The 23,666-nt window shown below is 39.6% G+C and overlaps 1 protein-coding gene across 5 annotated transcripts; it reads right to left on the bottom strand.

Annotated features, from left to right (window-relative positions):
• Nucleotides 1-17: 17 nt before the first annotated feature.
• On the bottom strand, nucleotides 18-23,650 carry GANC (glucosidase alpha, neutral C). Of its 5 annotated transcripts, none has more exons than XM_083837543.1 (24): nucleotides 23,517-23,650; nucleotides 22,523-22,585; nucleotides 21,119-21,227; nucleotides 19,385-19,512; nucleotides 18,665-18,847; nucleotides 17,511-17,556; nucleotides 16,419-16,485; nucleotides 14,959-15,055; nucleotides 14,230-14,410; nucleotides 13,594-13,747; nucleotides 13,032-13,267; nucleotides 11,934-12,060; nucleotides 10,817-10,896; nucleotides 9,761-9,904; nucleotides 9,242-9,338; nucleotides 8,763-8,864; nucleotides 8,050-8,293; nucleotides 6,307-6,371; nucleotides 5,958-6,034; nucleotides 4,877-4,951; nucleotides 4,612-4,725; nucleotides 4,056-4,168; nucleotides 3,526-3,629; nucleotides 18-2,806 (listed from the first exon to the last, which is right to left on the bottom strand). In XM_083837543.1, exons 1-24 carry the CDS (start codon nucleotides 23,543-23,545, stop codon nucleotides 2,751-2,753), a joined length of 2,691 nt encoding a protein of 896 aa, XP_083693669.1. In that variant the 5' UTR covers nucleotides 23,546-23,650; the 3' UTR covers nucleotides 18-2,750. The 5 variants fall into 5 exon arrangements, with proteins under 5 accessions (XP_083693669.1, XP_083693668.1, XP_083693671.1 ...); XM_083837542.1 differs by having other exon boundaries at nucleotides 179-2,694; nucleotides 17,511-17,553; XM_083837545.1 differs by having other exon boundaries at nucleotides 179-2,694.
• Between the last annotated feature and the right edge of the window lie 16 nt (nucleotides 23,651-23,666).

A 23,666-nucleotide genomic window follows, 5' to 3' on the forward strand; every position in this document is an offset into this window, starting at 1 on the left:
AAACTGATCTACATGGATGATAATCTTTCTATTTTATTTTTATGAAGCTCTATCTGCTGTTGTTTTCAGTATCTGAATTCAATTACTTTCTGTAGAGATATATTACAAACTTATTTCTTGATTTATGGCAAAATGTGTGGAAAAGCACAAGTTGCTACAAACATGAATGTAAACAACATTTTTTGATTTTTTTCCCCTAAATTTATTATATAAAGACAACTGCGAAAAGGTTTTGAGCAAATAATTCCTATTGAAATCCACAGAAGTTAGGCACTTCATAACACTGAAAATTTGACCTATGAGTACTTTCTGTGGTGCAGATATATTGAGAATGATAGCATAATTGTTAGCCATTCACTTTAATCAGACACACTTCAAATAATACTTAAATGATTCTCAACAGTAGAAAGAAATTTGGAAGGAATAAGCATACAATTCACTTCATTGTTACTTCATTTTACTTTCAAATTTCAGAAAAATCAGTTAAAACATTTCACTAAAATGCTCCAGACAATAATTACACCCTGTCAGAAGCATCGCTATGCTTAAATAAAAGAAGCAATTATCAATTAAAGCTTAGAAACTGATAGAAGAATAGGGTCTGTCTCAAAAATAGGGTTTGTCTCTCTTCTCACAGATGTATAAGATCTATATGCTACTGTTCCACCTGGATTTACTTATCTGCATTAAGCACAGCAGTATTTAGGTTGCTAATTCCCAGCCCCTGGACTGGGGGTTCATGGTGTCTATTAGAAGGGGCGGAAAACAGCTCTACAGAAGGGGGGGGGGGGGGGGAGGAACTTAAGGGTCTGGTGGGAAACAAACTGCACGTGGTACTCAAGAGTGTAGTAGTCACATGTAGTCTGCGCTGGTATTCCCAGAAGTCTGCCCTGCAGAGGACAAACAGCAGCAGGTGGGAAATGACTGGCCAAGCACAGAGAGGGTTTAGGATGAGGAGTAGGAAACAACATACAAATGGACTATTATGTCCCTTTTAGTGGGCAAAAATAGGGACTGTCCTTCTCTCTTTCCTAAGAGTTAATTCACTAATGTTTTTAGAAAATATTTCCTTATCTTATTAAAAGATATCAAGTAATATCTGCCTTTTTATATCCACAAAACCCAACCGATGGCACGTTTAGGTTTGACTCAAAGCAGAACTGGTTTTAAATATACTTCACAGGTGTAGCAAATGGAAAGGGCAAACAACTTGAACTGTAGGGCAGTGGGTAGCCTGTGAAGAGAGAGACCTCATATGGAAATGGCTGTGGAAATAGGCAGGACGTAGGACTCTCATGATGTCTTCTAGTTTTGAAAGGAAAGAAAACAGCAGGACACACCAGTTCTGTATGCAGAGATGGTTGGAAAAAGAGGCAGGGGAGCATTAGGGTCAATTTTAAAAGAATAGGGGAATAAGTATGAAATCAGATGGCTAAATGCAGAATTTATCCCATTAACTTTAAACATTTTCTGCTATAAAGAAAATTTTAAGCACTTCAAATTTCCCTTGTGTGAAGAAGCTTTCTCACTGTCACCTACAAAGCTCAAATCTCAGCCAGATTCTAAAAGCTGACCAAGAAATTACTAAACTATGTGTAACAGAAGCCAGATCTTAGCAAGCGCTTGAAGATGTGGAGGAACAGAGCTCCACGTAAGGACTGTTGTTTCACCAGGCTAACTTTAACCAATGACATTCAATTATTCGAAACAGGTCAATTCTTTCCTAACAAAATACCTTCTCCTTTTCTTTGTACGTTTGTTTTTGTTTAAGTAGCACTGGCAGAAAGAGAGGAGCAATACTGTGGAAGATGTTTCCATGGGAGTCTAGCAGCTACCCCAACCTGCTACCACTGCTATAGACCTGTGCCTTTTCAGAAAAAGTTTCACCCGCTATTAGAAAGACTTCTGCACTTCCACATCACTGTCTTTTACTATCATGAAACTGACTGGCACTACTTATTCAAACTTTACTTTCAATGACTGTGAACTGTTCAGCTAGCCTGTTGTTTACTTTCCTGTACAGACTGCCTAATTTTGCACTGTCATAAAGACTTAAAAGAGGAAATATCTGTAATGACCCTGGGTGTTTCCTTCTGGGTTTATTTTCACGAGGCAGCTTGCAGACAGAACTCTGATGATAACCTCTGTATCAGGTGTACCTAATGACGTTCTTTGTCAAGCTGGCACAGTTTATCTCTCCTTAAGTACTTTGATGTGTGAAAGGTGGGACTGCTAAATACATTAAACCCCATGCCAATAAGCCACAATCTCACACCATCAATTCATGATTTTTTTTGGTGCAAGTGAAAGCAGAACTTAATCTTAAAGCCTAAATGAAGCTAGTCTGGAACAGATAGTATTTACCTTTTTCCCCACAGATACAATCATAGTGCTGTTACCTTTGCTGAACAGAAGAGCTATCCAAGTTCAAATTGGTGTTTTAAAAGAAAAGATGTTAGTTTGGGGTTGACTGGGCAGGAAATAGGTTCCTTGATTTGACTGGATTCAGGTGAATGCTCTAAGTCCTCCAAACTGATTTCCCTTTAACCTTTCAATGAATTCTCTGAAGAAGTTGCCTTGTCTTTCACTTGATACAAATCTTCCAGTCAGTATCAATGCTCAGGGCTAAATTTTCCAGCATCAGCACAGAGGTCTTCGTATCATATGTGAAAACCACTTCTTTTTCTTTCCCATCTGAACAGGACGAGAGAGTTTACTGTATGACTTAGGTAAACACTTTTGAAACACAACTATGCATGACTCCTTCCAGTTTTCAATTCAGACTCCCTGCCACTGGTGGAAAGAACTAAATACAAAACAAATAGTAGTCAAATCACTGACTTAATGTACATCAGTTTTCCTAGAATTATTCAGATTTTTCTGCAAAAGTTAAGCCTTGTTTGAGCATAGTTGTTACTTCAAGCACTCTAAAAGCCCTTAAGTTTGACAGGCAGAGGCAGGAAATCCATACCCACATGATTCACAAGGTGAAGGGATGTGGTTGGAAAGCAGCCAGAAGCAAAAAGCCCTTTCTGTAAATGCTTCTGTCTATACATGTAGACACAACTTCTAGAGTTCCCCAAAAAGTCAGGATGTCCAGGGGCTTTTGAATGAGCAAAGTAAATTTTTTTTTTGTCTGCAAATTTCCTGGTTTTGACTATTATGCAAGTTTACAGATCTTACCTGTACCTGGACCGAACAGTTTTTCAATCAAAATGCTATTTCTGGTCGTATTCTGTGTAGGACAGCTATCAGAACTTGGTAATTCTGAAGCACATCTACGGATATATTCACTGCGTTTCTAAGCAAGTGTTCTTCAGGTTTGCACGTAATATTAGTGGTGATTAGCTGCTGGCTACTTTCACTATATTCTGTCCTTGCTACCCAAGGAGCAGTACATAAACAAAGATGTTCCCTGTGCTATAACAGTTTCTTTGTAGAGCTGTCAGTTTGTCACCTCTAATGAATGGCAGCAGTACAACAGTATTTTGAATAATTGTAGTAAAATGAAAGTCAATGCATTACCCTTGGAGCAGACTGTTACAAAAGTGGGTTGTTGTCCAAGTCCCAGAAATATCACCCGTTCAACTACACATGTGGTGTGGTATTGTCCACTTTCATCCATGCAGCTGAAAAAAAGAGAATTATTTCATACAGTTTGTCTATATTCTTTCATTTACGAGATAAGGGAATTGTAAGTATGCTTTTGGCTACATTATTTAACCTCGTCTACAGTTTTGCTCCGTGTTAAATTTTGTAGTTTGAGGACCACCTACTGCATATTTCTGAAGCCTGAGGGAATAATGAAATGCCTTTATTATTTATACACTTCACAGTACTATTTATGCATGAGCAGCAGATTTCAGTAGTAGAAGTGTGATAGTGGCATATTTAGGATCTGTTTACTTACAAGTATTTAGTGATATTTTTGGAACTTCACTAAGCAATAGATAATATTAATATTTCCTTATTTGCAAGGCAGTCATAATGAACTAGAAAAGGCATTTCCAGTGACAGTATGTTGAGTGGCTTTTGCCTTCATCAATTGCTGTTACCTGGAAGACAGAACGTTCTTGTGAAAAGTGAATTTCCGGTACAGGAACTGCTTCTTGTGGAGGTACTGAAATGAATGCCCATCATCTAGGTAGAGCTCACCTATTGCACGGGCCTGTGAAACACCAGATAGAGTCCAAATTAACAGCAGCTTCTAGGGGTAGACAATGAAACCTTTAAAAAGAAAAAAGTCTCACTACATGTTATTAATGTGGGTGTCAGATGTCACTTCATTCATTAGAAAGGACAGTTGTGGGAAGTTCTGTCTATATGTCCAAGAAATTTGTAGCTTGCCAATTCTCTGTTTCTTCTTCTAAGGGAACTGCAGAGGCCTGAGAAAGATCACAAAAATGTTTTGCCTGTGCTACACTGATACTTTTACTCTGAGGAAACAGTGGTAGGGAGGTGGGAGCCCCCTGACAATAAAGAACAGTAGAGGAGGGCCATTGGAAATCCAGATGCAGATACCACTATGCTCATTGAACAGAGAACAAGCACCTAAAAAAGCATAAATGCATTAAAAGACAACTTTGTAAAGGGAATGTCACCTCAAAGTACCTCTGTGTCCAGGGCCACCCGGAGTTCATAAGAAATATCTATCATCCATTCAGTGGATTTTCCAGCTGCAGTCTTAAGAGGTATCACGGTGCCTCCTCGCTGGAATACAGGAATCTGCCAAAAACAAGGCCAGGGTAGAAAGGTTCACAAACTCTTAGTTGTATAATTTGAACTGGGAACAGGGAAAACTTAAGTTCTTTCTTATCAAACCTCAGAAATAAACTTTTACTGCAAGCACATAAAGAAAACTATTTAATTAACATACTTTGTCCAGTGTTACTGGGATCTTCAGAGTGCCTGGATCTTTCATTTGTATAAATGTTCTGAAATCATACCAAATCTAAGAAAAATGGAAAAAGAATGAGCACACCATATATGGCAAGATATAGAAATGCTGAGTTCCAGAATGAACATATTTATATTGAAGTAAAAAATAACAACAAAGTTGCTAATAACAAGTCACAAGAAAGAGCTACACCTGAAACTTCCCACGCACCGCTCTTGCCAGCAGGTTTAACTACTTTAGGTATGGCAGGTACTGAATTCTCACAGAGATCTTGATAAAAATATTTTTCTTAGCATGTTTGGAGAGCCTCATCTGTTTTTCTCCTTAAATTGAGGAAAGAATTGTTAGTATCCTCAGGTGCACTAGTGGAGTCACAAAGCTTTGCATGGTCTTTAGCACTCTCCTTTACTTCTGTCTTTCCTCTATTTGCCTCTAGAGCTGAAACTCAGATTTTCCCTTTGGAACTGTTTTTCTGAAATTCCTTCCCTTCCTCCACCTCTCAGCTGCTGCAGCCAAATGGTCTGTGTAGGAGTGGATCACAGTGCCATCCTGTGGATTAATAACTCAGTTTCAGAGAGGTACTGATCTCTGTACATGTCAGTGTTTGCTATGCACATCCCAGGCTAATGAAGCTTGTATCTCCTTGTTATAATTTTTCCTTCCTTCAGCTTCCCTCTGGTTTCGTTATGACCTTCCTTCAAACAGCCCTTTTCTTCCATGTGAAAAGGGAAGATTAACCCTATGTGAAATACATGAGAAAAGAAAAGGAATCGATAATTTAGTGAAGTTGTTTTTTTGGTGTTTCATGAGAAGCAGTGAGCCTTGAGGGGAGATATAAATTATAGGAGACCTGAGATCTGTGCATAGAAGAGCTTGGAAGAGCACAGAAATAAATTTACTGTGAGGTGCGTGACGTATCAAGATGTAAGGAAGGCTCAGAGTGACACAGAATGGCTTAACACTCAGCACAGTGGCAGTGTGCAGCAATTATGAGGTGGGGAGCTGGGAGGTTGCCATATAAAACAATTCTGTGGGCTGAGCAGCTTTGTATGATCCTCACCTCCTCCGACCCTGGAAGTAGAACACTCACTGCCTTGGCCTCTTTGTCCGTGACTGGATGCACCAACAGAGCATTTCCTGGAGAAAAAAATAAACGTGGCAATGAGTGACCGCTGTGGTCCTCAAAGCTGCATCTCATCACAGCAGCAGCACTGTGCTCTGGTGTTGCCTTGGGCTTGCCAACCTCCCAAAGCTATTTTAAGGGCTTGCTTGAGCCATGGCAGGTGCTTATGTTCACTTTGTACTGGGAAAAAAGGCACGTGTGAGGAGCTCATGGTTGCTCAGTCTCATTCTGTTACGGTACTGTAATGCAGCTGGGCTGTATTGCTCACCCACCCACACCTGCTTACCTAGCATGTACTCATTTTCCACACCAAAAGTTTCTAATTTCCCTGGAAACTCTATCCAGAGAGGCCTGCAGAAAGACAGACAGTGGAATTCAGTTAGTTTATCTTCTCCCACCAGCTTGTTCAAGACTTTCTGGCATTTTTAGGTTCCATTTTCTCCCTCTCCTTAAAAGCTATCAAGAACCAAAGATAGAGTAATGTCCTCTTCTGTGCCCTAAAGTACCACTTCAGAGTCACTGATGAGATTTCCCAGTACAACACAGGCTATGGCACTCCTATATGCCTACTGTTTAGCCCCCTAAACCCTGGCTTACTTCCTTCCTGCCTTCTTCCTTATGAACTTGCACTACAGACGCCTTCCCTCTAGCAAAGGAGAGATGGATGAGCCTTTCTACCAAAGCTGACCAGCAATGCTGAAACCTGATGAGCTAGTCCCTGAGGGACAGTCCTTCCTGTTCTTGGCAGCTCACCACTGCTTTTGCAGTATGTCTCCTGTCACAGACTGGATAACCTCGACCAGAAGTTCAACTTCTGTTCTCAAAAAAGGGAAGTGCAATAGGTGCACAATAGGTGTCATACATTTAGAGTTTGAGAGAGTATAAGAAAAACAGCTCATTCAAATCACAGTCTGCAGCAATTCTCTGGGTTTCCTTACAAAGAAAGCCTGGCTCACCCACTCACTTACAGACCTTCACTTGTTCACTGTAGCCTTGTTGGTCATGCGCTTGCTAATGAGACGCACTTTCCACCGTGTCTGTGAGAAAAATACCATGTTTCCTCTTTTGTTCTGTACCTATTACAGTAAGTTCAACATATTCAAGGCTTTATTTAACATTGTGGGCAGTACACGTCAATGCCAGCTTCATTTCAAGACAGACAGAAACCCACTGTCTGTCAGTGCATACAACAGGGGCATCTACACCTATAAATGTGCAGCCATGCTCACTCAATGTCTATAATGCAAATCATATTCTAAACTCAACCCACTCAATCTTCTCAAAAAGGCTTTTTTTTTTTTTTTAAATAGGAGATGTATTTTATTTTCATAGCAATGAGTAAAGGTAAATGTGCTGCAAAAAGACAGTTCTAAGAGCAACCTCAAAGTCACAGCAATACCAGGGAGATAGATGACAATTCCTCTCTTCCTCAAAGGACTGTTGCATTCAGTTCCACTGAAACATTTTCTTAGGTTAAGAAGAGCAGGACAAAAACTCATTTTCTAATTTAATTTCTGTTCTAGATTACTAGATTCTCTACTAAAAGAATAATGATATAAAAAATACTACAGAGATAAATGAGCAAGTTATCAATATGAAATAAGCTTTTATAACAGTAACAATTCAGCAATAATGAGTATTTTCATGAAAGGCAAAACGGCCTTTATGTTTTTAGGTCAGCAACTTCAGAGTCCATTAAGCATGGTTTTAAGTGTGGGTGAGAATCCTATATAATGTTCTTCACTATGAGAATTTTGGAGTGCACGGTCCTTTAAAAACATATTTAAAGACTGTAAGTGAGTTAGTGAGTTCTAGGTGTCATTTGGTTAAAAAGAAAAAAATTTCTCTGGTAACATTATGAAGGCTTGCAGAAAGGAATAAAACAGAATGTAGACATTTTTGTGCTTTTTCTTTTTTACTATTTAAATAAGTAATCACAACTGTAAGAGACAGTAATTCAGTAATTTAAGTCCCTTGTCTAAGTAACTTCCTGAGGATAATCACTAAACCTCCTGACTTAAGTGCTTACCTCATAACTGGTTCAGCCTCTGTGTATGCCCGATAAAACAGTGTGTATAAGTATGGCAGGAGGACGTAGCGCTCTCTAATGGCTTCCCTGATGATCTGGGTGTTCTTCTCCCCAAAGAGCCATGGTTCTCGCCGTTTGCTCTCCATGTTAGAGTGACCTCTGAAGAAGGGCTGGTAGGCTCCAGCCTGATACCATCGAACAAGCAATTCTGGTTCTGGGTCTCCAATGAACCCTCCCACATCAGCTAGATATTGCACAGACAAATAAAAATACACATTTTTGACAACTATTCTGAAAAACTTGAAGTTCTCCTCTAACAAACATTCCAAGGATACAAATTCATGAATTTCACAGTGTATTTGAAGTTCTGCTGTTGAGTAGCTGCTTGCCCAATCAAGAGTGGAAAATGGAGGTAACAAGTTATCCTTTAATAAAAATATCAAGAGACATTTCAGAGGCTGAGTGCCTTCCCCTGTGGCAGAGGACTGCCACAGTGATGCTACAGACCATCACCTAGAGATTGCTGTTCCAGGACACAAATGCTACAGAAGACTAAGAGGAGAAGTGATGGTGAGAGACAGGTTTTTAGCATCTGAAATCAGACTCATCTGTGAATCCAACTGGAAATGCTGTTGAACTTTTCACTATCTGTGTTGAAGTCTGGTGGCACTAGCATATTTTGTATAGTGAGCAACTCCAACTAAATAGCTTACCTCCACAGAACGAAATCCCTGCCAGGCTGATGGTCAAAAGCATTGGAATGGAGATTTTCAAGTAACCCCACTCGGCTGTGTTGTCTCCAGTCCACACTGCTCCTGAAAAATACTCAGTCTCAGGATTACACAGGAAAGTCGGGTGTATGATTCAACTTATGCTTGCAGTTAAGGAAAGAAAACAGGGATGGTCATGAACACTGGTGAACTGCTGTTCATTGTAACTTCTTTTTTTTTCTTTATATGCATGCTCCTGAAATATCCAAAAACCATAGTGTTTTGTCCCAGGATAAAGATTGTTATTCTGACTTTAACTTGTACATGCTTTGCCAGCCCTTCCTGATTTTTTTTTTAATCACTTGCACTTGTAGGATCTCACTATTTCAGTATTTCTAAGAGAGTTGCTGTCCTCTCTAAACTTAACTACTACATACCAAGCTCAAGAAAACAAACCAGAAGGAAAGCTAGTCCTTGCTTACCATACTTCTGTGATCCAGCAAAGAACGATCGTGTGAGAACAAATGGTCTTTCTTTTCCTGAAGACCGTTTGATAAGTCCTTCTGCAGTTGCCATTTGCTGAAAATCATGAATACAAAAGTCAGGAGGATGAGCTTTCCAGTTAAAATATTTGCAATGCTGCCTTTTTAGCCCTTCCTAGTCAGGAAAATTAAGAAATGTGTGCCCACAAATAATAGCTATTGTTAAACCAACACTTTCCTACTACAATATACTTGAACAACAAAAAAATATTAATTTTGTGTAGTCACAGCCAATGTCATTACATTGTTACATTAGAGATGTATGGATATTGTCATACTATCTTGTGACCAATCACAGAGACATTTATTTCAAATACAGCAATACCTATCACAGCAGAATTTCATTCTGTAACCTGATGGAGGTTAGAGAATACCTACTACTGTTTAAATACAATCCTTATCACATTAGTCATACCTTATGAGGACAGATAATTCCTGGTCTGTCTCCGGATACTCTACCTGATAGAATCCGTACAGGTTGTGTAATTCCCGATGCTCCCAGTTGTTGTAGTGCACAGCATCTTTTTGCATTGTTAGCTCTGCCCCTTTGAAAACTGATGGCTCGTTCATGTCGTTCCACACAAAGAGGATATTAGTGGACCCCTATGGTACAGGGTTGCAGTTAGGACATAAGACAGACATTGCTGAGACTTAAATCTCTAGTGGGTGTCAGACTAGTCTGGGATTTGAGTAGGAGCAGCAGCAGCAGCAAAGCAAGGTACGGTTATTATGCTCCTGTGGTCACTGGAAAGATGCCAGTCATTCCCCCCTTCTCTCTTGGTGGCCTTTAGGTTCAGGGTGGCAGCCTAAAAGCTCAGTTTATTTTTTGCACTTCTCACAAAATTCAGCAGAGTTGCAAAGCTACCTGCTGTTCCCACCCTCTGGTAAGGGAAAGGAGTCAGGGAAGGCCAAAAGAGAAGCATTAAACAGCCATGAAGAAAAATAAAACAGAGGTCAGAAAAGAAAAACTGTAGAGGAAAAGCACTGGGGAAATGTCAAGCAAAGTCTGCTAGGGAAGTGATTTCAACATTACTGAAAAGCAGTAATGTTGAAGCACCCATCAGTGGAGGGTGGGAGAAGCTGGAGGTGTCTGGCAGTGTCCACCCAGGCATCTTCAGCACTGGGCAGAAGTGCTGAAAGGAATGTGAAGGAGCTGTGACCATGAGCTATGAGAGTACTCCCATCTCACTCCTTGCGTGTTGTCATGGTAGTAAAAACAGGTAACACAGCAGTGGTGTTAGATGATGGACTGCTAAAAAGCCTGCACTCTCCATCCTGCTGCTACAATTAAGTAAGCAGTTTCAGTGGCAGAGTACAGGTTCCAGCTTTCTCAGTGTAGACAAGTCCATGGAGAAAATCCTTCTATGGTATTTCAGTTTCTCACGATATTTTCATGTACATTATGATCATACAACTAGAAAACCCACCAACTTGCTTAGCCAGTTTTTTATCTTCTCTCTTTTCCCCATTTTTGGGCTTTCTGGAACACGTAGATCAGAACAAATCAATACACACCTTGTATGTTTTGAAGGCAAATTGATCTGCGTACCATTTTCGCACTTCAGGATTGGTGAAATCTAGATAACAAGAGGAACCTGTGGATGTGGGAGATCCCAGTTATTTAGCTGCTCTTAAGAGTATGTGTTTTCTTTGCGCCTAAATACAGCAGCCTACAGCTAGAATGCTTTCCATAATTAGGCAGCAATAATGTGGTTGATATTGTTTCTAAGACAAAAGCCCCAAAACAAATTCCAGGCCAACATGGAACTCGATACACCTCTTGTCCCCTATATGCAGATCAACACATGTAGACTCTGGAGGTCTGAAGCTCAGCACCATTTCAGGATGAATGCCAGCTGTTTGAAAAATGTTTGGATGTTAACAGGAAGCCAGGGAGAAACAGCACCCTTGGTGTTCTGAACTTGAAACAGGAAAGTGCCATTGTGACGCTGAATAACAACGTCCTGAGATGTATGAGTGAGAGACCTATTGTTGCAGTTCTACGTTCATACATATGCACAGGGAGAATAAAATTGTAATAGTTAAAATGGTAATAGTTAAAAACTGCCATGCTACTAGAAGTTGTAATATATCCTTGATTTTTTCCATATTCATTGATGTTCCACCATGTTTGTGGGCTGTCTGCAAAGAACAAGGACAACCTCCTTTGCCCTCTACCAACTCACTCTGAGAAAACCTCATGAAAAACAGCATGTCAAATCACTGTATTATGATTGAATCAGTCTTAAGTTCCATGGTTCACTTAATTTTCACCCAGCCTACAACAGCTGTGCTCAGTGCAACAGACCAGGCTGGATTTCTTTTAACCAGCACAAGTTTGAGAAGAGGGATGGCAGTTCTGATCAAAAAATTTAATTTTTCTAGCTCTAGGCCATGGGACTATCTGCAGAGCCAACAGACACAACAAAGTTGTACAACCAAGGCAATTAGAACATGAACGTACAAAAGCCAAACTAATCAAAAGTATTTGAAATTATGAATATCTAAAAAAATAGAAGCATCGTGAGAAATTAATTCTACCTTAATGACTCCCAATTCTGCAAATTTTTTAAAATTAACTGCTTGAAATGCAGATGGAACATGTTTTTTTTTGTTTGTTTTTTTTTTTTACCTGGCCAACAGATGCCCTCAAAATCTTGTCCATTTCTGTCTTTCACAAAATATCCCTTGTCTTTTCCCTGTGAATACAGGGCATACATGGGATCTGCTTTAATGTGGGGGTCTACAATGACGACAAGCTGCCAGGATAAGAAAATAAAGTGCATCATTAGCATCAACTCCAGTTAGTGAAACAGTAAAATTTAACTTTCGATACAAGGCAGATAAAGAGTTCATTTTAGGTAAAGAAGGTAGCTATGTCACTCATTTTAGAAAGCAGTTACCTGTGTTTGTATATCCTACACATATACTACATACGCTATACTATACCTACATACATACTACACATGCGTAATAGATAATTTACAAGGAGGGAATGAATTCATACTTAGACCCCTGAAACGTTTCAGTTGAAAGCTAATACCCCACTCCCTGAAAACACAATGTTTAATTCATGGCTACATTCTGTGAATGGGAAAATATACTTATTTGCCTTAAGACATTTAAATATATCTTAGTTTGTATGACATACAACAACAACAGAAATTCTTCTTGTTTTTAACATCCAAGTATTGCATTTTGCAGGTACCTTCTTCTGCCATTAACTGCCTTGCCCTAAAGCTGAGAAGGTACTATAGCTCCAACTAAGAGACTATAAAACTTGAATGCTATTTCAACAGTTCCCCTGTTGGCAAAGATCAAGCATTAAGCAATTCACAATTTTCAGATTTTAAACGTGTACATTAGAAAGAAAAACTGAAGCAAGGACAGCTGAGGCAAGGTTAGCATATTGGTGAAAGCTCACGTTACGTAGAAAGATTTTCTCCTTTTTTGATCAGGGACAGCACTGGGCTGCTTCTGTAAGATACAGCTTCAAAGGGGTCAAACAGCCTGATGCTTAGGGTACTGAACTAACTATGAAACAATGTAACAGCATGAAGAGGTGGATTAAAAAACCTTGCACATGAGAATCATCACCAGACTGCAACACAATCTAATTTACTTCGTTGCAGTTACACTGTTTCCAGTATCTCAAGTACCTTGGTTAAGGCTGATTGGGTAACTTCACACTACAAATTAGTATTTTATTCCTTTCTGATATATTATTTACCTTGCGTTTTTTCTTCCTGAGAAGTTCCTGCATCCTCTTGGGGTTCTGGAATTTCTTCTTGTCCCACGTAAAATACCTCTTGCCATCTGTGTGTTCTATGTCCAGCCATATCACATCATATGGAATGTCATGTTCATCAAAACCCGCGTCTACTGCCTTGACATCTTGCTCATCTTCATAATTCCAGCGGCACTGATGGTAGCCCAGAGAAAAAAGGGGAGGTAGGGCTTGAGTGCCTAGGAAGAGTATATGAATGAAGCTAACAGTGTTAATGTTTTTCAGAATTTCTTCTGACGACTTTACAGAAAAGTTAACTTGAGAGCCGTGATTAACGTATAACTGTCTGGAGCTGGGGAATGCTGGCCTACATTGAGTCTAGAGCATGTTCTTCACACCCAAGTGACGGGGATTGGGAATTGTTCCCAAGTGATTGGGAACAACTGGCCTACTGCACACAATGGGCTACGTAAATATTAACCTTCTCTTGAGTTCAGCATGTTCCTCAGGGAATCTTCCAGGTATATTTGCCACACCGGCTGACTCCAATTATTTAAGTTAGTACCTGTCAGTTGCGCAAATTGTTTGAAGATATCAAACGCAGTGGGTCCCATCAGCAGGAAAACATCAATGATCCCACTTTCTGACATCCAGCGCACATCAGTTAGAGGCATCGCCCTCTGCTTAGCAGTATCTGCAGCAGATCCAGACTGTATGTGCTTTAAAGGAAACCAAAGTAGAGCTGAATTCTTCTCTATCAAACTTTTGTTCATTAAAGGATCAAAGATGGAGACCAATAAAATTCTACCACTAACACATATCTGGCAGGTATTAGAAATACACAATTTACTATATATTCTTAACAAATACTTTACTTTGCATACTGGTTACTGGTACAGTTAAAGATCAGATAAAATGACGAGGGGCTAAGTAATTACAACTTTTCTGTGATTAGTTTCTAATCTCACTGTGCATTTGCTTTAGAATCATTCATGAGTAATAAAGAAAAATGACCAATTTTAATCATGTAATCAAGTGTTGGGATAAAGCAAGATTTTTTCACTATTTCAGTTTTAATATAATTCACATATTTGTGCTCAAGAGTTGATCAGTCTCCAGTGATGTTGCCGTCTTGCTATTGGCCCTGCCTTGTAGTGTTTTCTTTTGATATTAAACTCCGAGGAAAGCAGGCAACTCTCACCTCAGCTACTGCCTTTGTATTAATATCCACCAACGTTTCTGAAGAGTTCAGCCAGAAAATCCCTGAAGTTCTGTTAGGCTTGTGTGCTAAGAGAAGGGGCACTGAACCATAAATACCTATTTTATCATGTATCTTGTGGCCGAAGATGTCCAAATTATAAAGTCGGTAGGCATCACCATCGCTAGGACAAAGAAAAAGATGTGTTTGATAGATGTAAGCATCCTGAACCAGGCCAATTTTAGCTCTACTGTTGTTCCACTGAACTCAGTGAACACTCTGTATTATGGTCTTTTGTTTACCCTCCAGGCTGAAACATGGACCTTCTATAATACTGCTTCTTTGCTTTGGTCCTACCTATCTCAATCAAGCAATATTTTGGCTATCAGTGAGAATACTACTCATTTATTCCAAGTCCTAAACTACGAATTCTGAAGTCTCCTGTCCCCCATGGATTTGCTCTTTTAAGAATTCTGCTTAGATGTGACTAATTGTGAAATTCTGAATAAAGACAGCATGGAAATTTGAGAGAGAACAAAAGGGGTCATTCATTAAATTGCAGAATGTAAAGCAGAACAACTCACTCCGCATGGACAGTCTATGATTCAGTTTGCTATATCACTAAAATAAAATATATGTGATATAATACGCATATTTCAAGCTGCTGTTTTATTAAATTATTGACACAGTATTACAGCTCTCCTCTGGAATAATGCAATCTGCCAGCTTTACCTTGTGTTTTTGAGAAGAAGTGATTCTGCATGTTGTGGTATTCCATAAATATGGTCAAATCCATGTAAAGAGAAGTCCACACCTACAGAACTTGGACCTGTGGTAATAACATTAAAAGAGAAGAGCACACAGTTCCAGTCTCAAGCTTAGCTGAAAGCAATAAAGCAGCACAACCTAATTGTAAAAAAAAAAAAAATAAAAAATCAAGTTTTAACAATTAGCTATTTCAAACTTGTTTTCAACTTCGTTCACCATTACTTATATACTGCAGAGGTAACATTTTCAACAGGTTTTATTGTATTTCTTCCAGTTTTGATCTGCTTAAGAAGATAAAATGAAAAAAAAAAGCAAAAAAAAGCACATAATAGTTCCTTTACTATGTAGTAAAACTGCTTAAAATTATCTCCTGTTTCTATCCCAGCAACTACAAGCCAATCTTTGCAGCACAGTGGTACAGCAGAGTGAACATCAGAGTCAGAATTGCTTGTTTTCTACACTCTTCTCTTCAGCCTCAGCCAAAGAAGCAGCATCCTCAAGGGCCTCTGCTAAGTGCTGTCATCTTATCACACGAGTGAATCCAGAGCAAATTCTGGCAGGTGATCAGAGATCTTCTAGATTGACAAGCAGTGGCTTTGGTATCAGAATCTTACCCCAGGGACTTTACTCCCCCAATACAGAGAAGCAGCAAAATCATGATGCTGGCCTAATATGTCAGACACAGCATGAATAACGAGGGCAAAAGCTTCCTGCCTCTGCGTGTCTCAATGGTGAAGAGCAGAAACCTCTGTCACCACAAGGAAGCTCTTTTAGACTTCCCTCTGCATACTGCAGCTGCTGGGCAGTGCCAGTTGCCCTAGAAGGCAGCATGATAGAAGTAACAGACAAAGCTAACAGAATTAGTTAATGCAGAATGCAACTGGACAGACAGGAAAGGGTCATGAGTTTTGGTAATTCATAATTTAAACTGTATTTGAGCTTCTGACTTCCAAATATCTATCCCCTTCTTAGTGTCCCTTAAGACTGCTCAGTACTTTCCTTTGTAGTCCCCCACTTAAGAAGTTTCTCTGCAACAATTATTGCTTAGATAGCATGATTTCTGATATGTCATCAGAATAAACATGTGAAATCAATGTTATGTGCTAATATATAAAAAGCAGAAAACAACAACAAAAAGAAATAGTGTATTACATAGTAGTCAGCCAATGCAGATAGTGTTACACTCTTTCAGAAATGGCAGTTAGCTGATGAAACGGGTCACATTTAATGTGCTTCCTGCTGAACAGAAATCTAATGACTATTTCCAGTGCTTCTGTCAGATTTGTTACCCACTGACACCTTACAGGCAAGTTAAAAGGAGTGAGTGAGACATTGATAAACATTAAGTAGCTAAACAGAAATATGAATGAATAAAGGTAACTACAAAGCAGTAAAGGCATTTTCAGAACTAGACTGAGACTTACCATGAACTTTGATATCCAGGAAACTACCAAATTTCTCTTGCCAGAGACCTAGATCCTCCTGTTTCTCCTATATAAACAGAAATAGGTAAGCCTATAAGTGCAACTACTCACACCATGTACTAAGAAAACTGTCTTTATTCATGAGATGCATGCATTGTTACTTTTTTTTGTTTTGTCAAATATGGCTAATATAAATAAATCCAAAATGCAATTCAGATTCTGCTGCAGCAGTGTGAATCCTCCAAAGCAAGAACACTCCCTGGCAGAATCCAGAGTTCAGATGCAAGTATGCTGAAAGCAGCATAGCTCCTCCAATTTTTAACAGGATAGTACAGTAAGCCATCTGCTCTACAGGAGGCTAAAATTATGCCATGGGCATAACTCAGCCTCCTGAGAAAACTGGCATGTGCCTATATGCACTGCCAGGACCTGGTCTTTTTCCAGAGTGAATCTTACAGCAGTACTAAGCATGGATGTATGTATAGGTATATCTTTGGACTGTTACAAAAGAAGTCTCTTTCTTTTGAAACTCTCTTTGCAAGGAAAAGGGAATTTGAAAACAAGCAAATATCACCAGGAAACTCCCTGTTACATATGTAGTCCAAATTAAATGAGAGATCAAGAACAAAAGAGAAAAAAAAATCTAAATACAATGGCCATGGAAGACATTTTAAGCCAGATCTACATGCTGATGCCTCCTACAGCCCTGGTAAAACACATACTGCTATATGAAATATCAGATCCTCTTTGAATTTCACTGGAAAATTGATTAGATTAAGAAAAAAATATATTTGATACATCTCATAAAGGAATAGCTGATGTGGGACTTTCAGTCACTATCATCTCTCATGTGAATGAATGGCCCACAAAGCCCAAAGCGCACTGTAATACATTCCAATAGGGAAGAAAAAGAACCGTATTCTGGTGTCATGAAAAAGATGAAGTCACTGCAATCTGCTGTATGTTATGTGCTGCATGTTAGTTTGGCTGTTTGTAAGAATAGTACCAGAAGAAATCACAAATGTGATTCTATTTAATCAATTCTCTTTTCTACAAAATATTAACGATGGAATTGGAGTAAGCATAGGCTACCTTAGAAGAATCACTTGCTGTCTCCTCATTTTCTGATGTAGACCTTCTAGTGAAAACAAATATATAAAAAATAATCAGTTTATTATTAACATATGGAGGGATTTAAAACAGAAAAACCATATAGCATTATGCATTGCCTTACATATTATATAAGTGCCTTAGAATCATAGACTCATCTAGATTGGAAAAGATTTTAAAAATCATCGAGTCCAACCATCTACCTGACCTATCACTAAACCATGTCCCTTAGTGCAATGTCCACACAACTCAAAAACATCTCCAGGGATGGGGACTCCGCCACTTCCCTCGGCAGCCTTTTCCAATGCTTGACCACCTTCTCTATGAAGAAATTCTTCCAACTATCCAGTGTAAGCCTCCCCTGGAACAACTTGAGATTGTTTCCTTGTGTCCTAAGGTGCCAGACTACTCTGAAAACTGATAATAGTAGAGAGCTCTGATTGGCAAATCATTTTAATATTTGATGTCCTAAAATAGCCTTCACTCTACATTTGAATTAAATTCATCCTTTCAGATTCCACATTTATTTCTATCTGTGCCAGCATTTTACCCACCCAGAAGATCCTCATGTCTTTGTTCTCTATTAAGGGCTCTCTGTTAAATAATTTTTTTTCAAAGAATTCTTTCTATGAGAAACGTGCTTGCTATGCCTGTTTCCTAGCCATGACACGGTCTGCTTTGTAATTTCTCTTTCTTCCAGCACTTTGCAGTGGGACTGATCTGCAAGCTCATATATGGCATATTGTAACTTACTTGAAGAGCTTATATGGTGAACAAAACTTACCTGAAGAGTAAGTTTAGTCATAAAATGAGGCAAAACTAAGAACCTTATCATATTACCATCGTTCATTTCCCAAAAGACAAGGGGAACAAGACACTTTAGTTTATTAAAGAATTGGCCAATAACTTAGGTTAGCATGAGCATATGGCTGTTGTAAGGGATTCAAAGAGGCTGCAGCTAATTGATTTAGACATTCTTTTTTAAAACTTCACTAGCATACTTACTGGCATGAAGTAATAGAGAAGACAGATTTCAACGTGTGGGAGTTTCTATCACAGAAATTGCTATTCCAATATAATTGTTTATTTTCAGCTACAGCTCAATTACCAAATAGTGGGATAGACAGGTACTGTACCTATCACTAGGAGGTGGTTGTAGGTGCTCAAAATATAACAACCCATTGGAATTCATGCTCAGAACAGTCTCACCCTTGGAGAGTAGCTCAACCTGGAAGGGGTTTGCTGTGACTTGAAGCATGTAGTCCTTATTAACACTAGTCAGCATCAAAATACCTGCCTCCTTCTGGGATATAGAGAGTCTGTCAAATGAAAAGCAACAACAGTTTTATAGGAATCAGCAGCATCTGAAATCCACTGTAACTAAATAACAATCTGAAACTAAAGATAGGCTAAGACTGTCTGCGTACGTTACAAAACCTCAAGGCTTGTGCTGAGGTGATGAACCCCAGAAATACATGCTGTGTTCAGGCTTCACTGCACAGTGCAACAGGTGGCTGCAGAACTACCATGAAAACTACCCAGAGATTCCATTCCTTTCACATTAGCATGTAATGCCTTTAGTAAAAATGATGCAGTGTAACAAGCAGACTATTTTTCAGTTTAGTCAAACAGCCTCATGTTTCTAATATATATGACACAACTTTCTCCTATGTAGTTAACGTGAATATTTGAAAGCAAATTAACCATGTGCATTTTTATTTTCTCTTCCTGTAACAACTTTATAATGTGGAGAGTCGACTGTAGTGTAGTGCAAATGAGGGAGAAGGCAAAACAACCTTGCAAATGAAGCTGTAAAGTTACTAACTAAGGTGCTAAATCATTGTCCCCTCACTTACCTCTGAGTGGTAGGTTCCTTTATAAGAACATCAGGAACTTCATATCTTGCTCTGAGAGGAGCTGCCTCGTTAATTTTAAGCCTAAATATATTGCCTTCTATTTCATAAATTTCTACTTCTAGAAGAACCTGGGAGCAAACACACATATAGAACTGGTAATGATAAAAAAACATCAACTTACTTTTCAACTTAACATCATCAGACACTTACTGTCTGGAAAAAAACACACATGCCTGCTTTCTGATTTAATGTTCTTTAGTACTACAAAATAACAACCACCATCCACCTCATTTACACTAGCTAACTCCACTTTTCTTCTTTGAAGAGCAACTCTTTTTAAGTGGACCCTTTATCTTCATGTTTCTCATGCCTAGCATATTTGCAGCTCTCTCCACAAGCAGCAAAGAAAACAGGGATAGTGTACACTAACCTTGAAGTTTGGGTAATTTTACTAGTGGTGTGTAAAAGTGAGAGCAGGGTACTACCGAGATCAGGGCTTTTTGCAAAACCATCAGCGCTCTGTGTTCACTGGTATTCACAGTGGTACTTAGACTGATGACCCATGTCAGAAAGACACCTGAAGAAAAATGGATGATACTGCTCTACTCATAAATATGTGTAACTAGCTATTTTATACTTCAGGGAACTGTGAACTCACTTTGTTCTAGGTCACACAAAATGACTCATTTTTATTCTGTGGAGAATCTCTATGCAAGAAATCAGATGTTTTTTATGTTTTTTTTTTTTCCCCTTCTGTTTTTTTCACTTTCTGAATCTTTTCTCCTATGAGACACAAAAATTGGATGAAGAATTTTGGCCTGCTATCATTTCCTTTTACCTGGGAGCTAATCAGCACCACTCTCTTCAAAGACATGAAAGAATGAAAGAGCCATATGACTAGATGGGGGGTAGGCACGACAGAAAAATTAATTTGGAGTTCCAGATTCTGCTTCCTAGGATACACTTCACATTATGCCATCTTTGAATAACCCCCCAGTCTACAGAACTGCAGGGTCTTCAGTCTTTCACCTACCTTAAGATCTAGGTGGGAAAAAAAAAAGAAAAAAAAAAAAGACAGCCTCCTTTTTTTATGCTGACTGCAAAGGTCATGATCAACACAGAAGGCAGAAAATACATTCATGCACATTATCTGCGTAATGGGATGCTTAGAGCACGGAATGGGGAGAGCTGCAATTCCAAACTCCCATATCTGAGGACGGCTTAGGTTGCCTTTTCCCTGAGTGCTAGCTGGTATTCTGTTAAATGAGAGAAATGGAAGATACTCCTCTTCCTGGCTCTCTTTTTACATATGAATAATTTGATAGGTGAGAAAGACTTTTTTTCCTAAAAAGCTATCATTCGTCAAACACGGGAATACAAAGGTATGCTTAGGAGGTGCTGAAACATGTGTCTTCTTATTCCATTTCAGAAAAATAATGTATTATTTTGGAATAGTGGAGGAAACCTGAATTAAAAACATTTTTTCACATAAAAAAAGAGTTCTATTCAGATTTTTAATAAAGTCAGTACAGATTTTTTTTTAAGTTCCTTAAAATGTCCCTTTTTCTTGCACAGTTTCAAGTTGTTAAATAAATACTGACTAGTAAGGACATCTTTAGGCTGATACTTTGCATCATAAGTACCTACCACTGGAGTACCTCAAAACCTTCTGCAAGTATTATCAGACCTGGTGATAATATTCACTGCTCTTTCTTATACTAGGTAAGATCTCACCTTATTCTCCTCATGAATAATTTGGAATTTGACATTCTCATCACTTAATGTGACTGAATCCAGCAATGCTCGATACAAGGATTTTCCAGGACGTAGAAGTTTCTGACGCCTGACAAGACAGAGAATTGATTTTAGTCTCCCTACTTGTTGTGGCTTATATCACACATAGGGACATAACATTAAGTTGGAAATGTTTACTAATAATTTGTCTTGAATTTTTTCAATTATTATCAGTGCTTCAAGTAAAGGGGAAAAAGAGGGAATAAAGTTCTAAGCAAACATATGTGTATATGAATGAGATGGAAAATAGAGGGGCTTGGTCAAACAACACCATCCCAAAAATCTTTTTTTTTTTTTAAATAACAGGGTAAATTCAAGTGACCAACTAAAATCGAAGTTGCACAGTTATATTCCACTTCTTTTCAGAACCCCATAAATTTCAGCTGAATAATCCATTTTTTATTTTCTGTTATATATACCACTGCTTGGTTTCCAACCCTCCAGCGAACAGCTTCTACATTCTGTAGTGATGAAGCAATACATGCTTGTAATTTGTAACCTCCTGGATATACACTGAGGAAATTGCTTTTCAGGGGATACTCCTGAACCTACTGACCTAAAATGGCTCTCTGCTTTGCAAGACCCAATGCTTGAGCTGCAAAAATGAAAGCAGGAACTGAACAAGGAGAGTGGCCAAAGTCTGGATGGGCTGCTACAGAGTTTTGACTGCAGTTTTTGGTCCTGATGATGTTTTTAGGACAGAGGCCCTGAAATAAAGGCTCTGTCAGCTGTTTGGAGAATTCTCCTTGCTGATCCCAGGTTTTATAAACTGCTTGAAGATGGGTGTCGTTGAGGTTACCTCGAAGGGACGCTTCTTTATCAATAAACTGACTTGGTTTCCTTGCAAACAGACATTATGCAGATGTGAGCAATCACGCAAAGGATTTATTTTAAAAGTAGAGCAAAAACATGATCTGAGGCTCGCCAGTGTGCAGTAACTTCCTGTCGAGAAATCAGATGTCTTAAGTTAAAACGGTGACAGGCTAGAGAGGGCTGATGTGAAAAGATGTCTTGCTCCCATTGGCAAAATGTTATCTGGGGCTTCGGAACATAATTTCCTGCAGAACAGAATTGGGTATTTGAAACAATAACCCAGTATGTCAGAGGCTAATTGGTGTAACACTGGGCAGTTGTTTGCTTTACCCAGGCAACATTAGACAAAATACAATGGAGGTGAGATTCCACCTTTTAAAATATGCTGACCAGTTAGTGGGATGCTCACTTTGAAAGGAACATCCTGAAGGTAGCACAGTTGTTGTGACTAAAAATCAAAGTGAAACTACTTCCTCTAACTTTTAACAGTTTACAAAACCAAAAACCCTACACTACAATTCTTCTCTTTACCTGTAAAAAGCAATCTGGTTGCATTCCTTAAAGTTGCTTTTGTCCACAGCTTCATCTTGAACACTAGAAAGAGCAGAAAACATTTATATGTGTTCAGCAACCACCTGTTGACAGATCAGATGATGGGTGTCTCCCTCTAGAGTGGTGATGATTAAGGAGAGTGGAGACAACCATGACATAAAACTTGTTGGACTCTGAACTACTGTGTTTGGATATAGGAAGAATTTGTATGCGTTTAGTTCAAAGCTAAACCACTTCCTTTTAAACTGAGAATTTTGACAGCCAGTTGGATCTGTGACTAACAGAGCTGAATTTCTGCATAAGTGAATTCGTGGTGCTTTGCCTTTTGAAGCAAGTTCTCTCTCTGCAGTCCTTAAACATTATGTTCCAGTAATAAAAATTGACAGACAGGACTGGCCGAAACGTAGGAATCCTGTGTCCCTCTTCTGCCTGCAGTGGGACTAATGAAGAGGAGGCTTATGTTGGCTCTACCAACAGCTCTGCGTTATCTCGGGACTTGAGAGAACTTCTAGATCTACTAGAAAAGTGTAAATTTTTGGCTTGCCTGAAAACAGTGGACTGCCAATAATGCCTGTCATCAAAATGTTTCCCCTAACATACCGAGGTCAGCCACGCATGGAAGAGAATAAGGTTTTATTTAGTCCTGGCAAACGAAGAGCTGACGCTCACAGAACACTAATTACACACACACACCATATACAAACGCAGAGGGCAGCCGTGGGTGACAGTGACAGCTCGCCGAGTAGTTACAGCCCCGGGGGACCTCCCAGCAGCCCCCCACCCGTTCCGGCCACGTTCCCGGCCCCCTCCCGTCAGCTGAAGGCCCCGCGCAGCCGGGGGCGGCTCGGCCACGGCCACTGCAGGCCTGTCCCCACCGGCGGCCGGCTCCGGGCCCTCCGTTGTGTGCTACCGGCCCGGCACAACCGGGAGCGAGCCGCGGGCTGGCCCAGGAGCCGTTAGCGGGCAGCGTTACCTGGCTTCCCCCGGCGCGGCCGCCTCCATCGCGGCTGCTGCAGCCGGAGGGGCGGCAGCGGAGGCCGGGCTTTCCCGGGGGAGCCCCGTGCCCTCCGAGGCGGAGAGGAACGGAGGGGAGGCCGGGCAGCGGCTGCTCCGCCCCCCGCGC

This window comes from Anser anser (genome assembly GCF_964211835.1).
Source record: "Anser anser genome assembly, chromosome: 5".
In the NCBI taxonomy this organism is placed as follows: Eukaryota; Metazoa; Chordata; class Aves; order Anseriformes; family Anatidae; genus Anser; species Anser anser.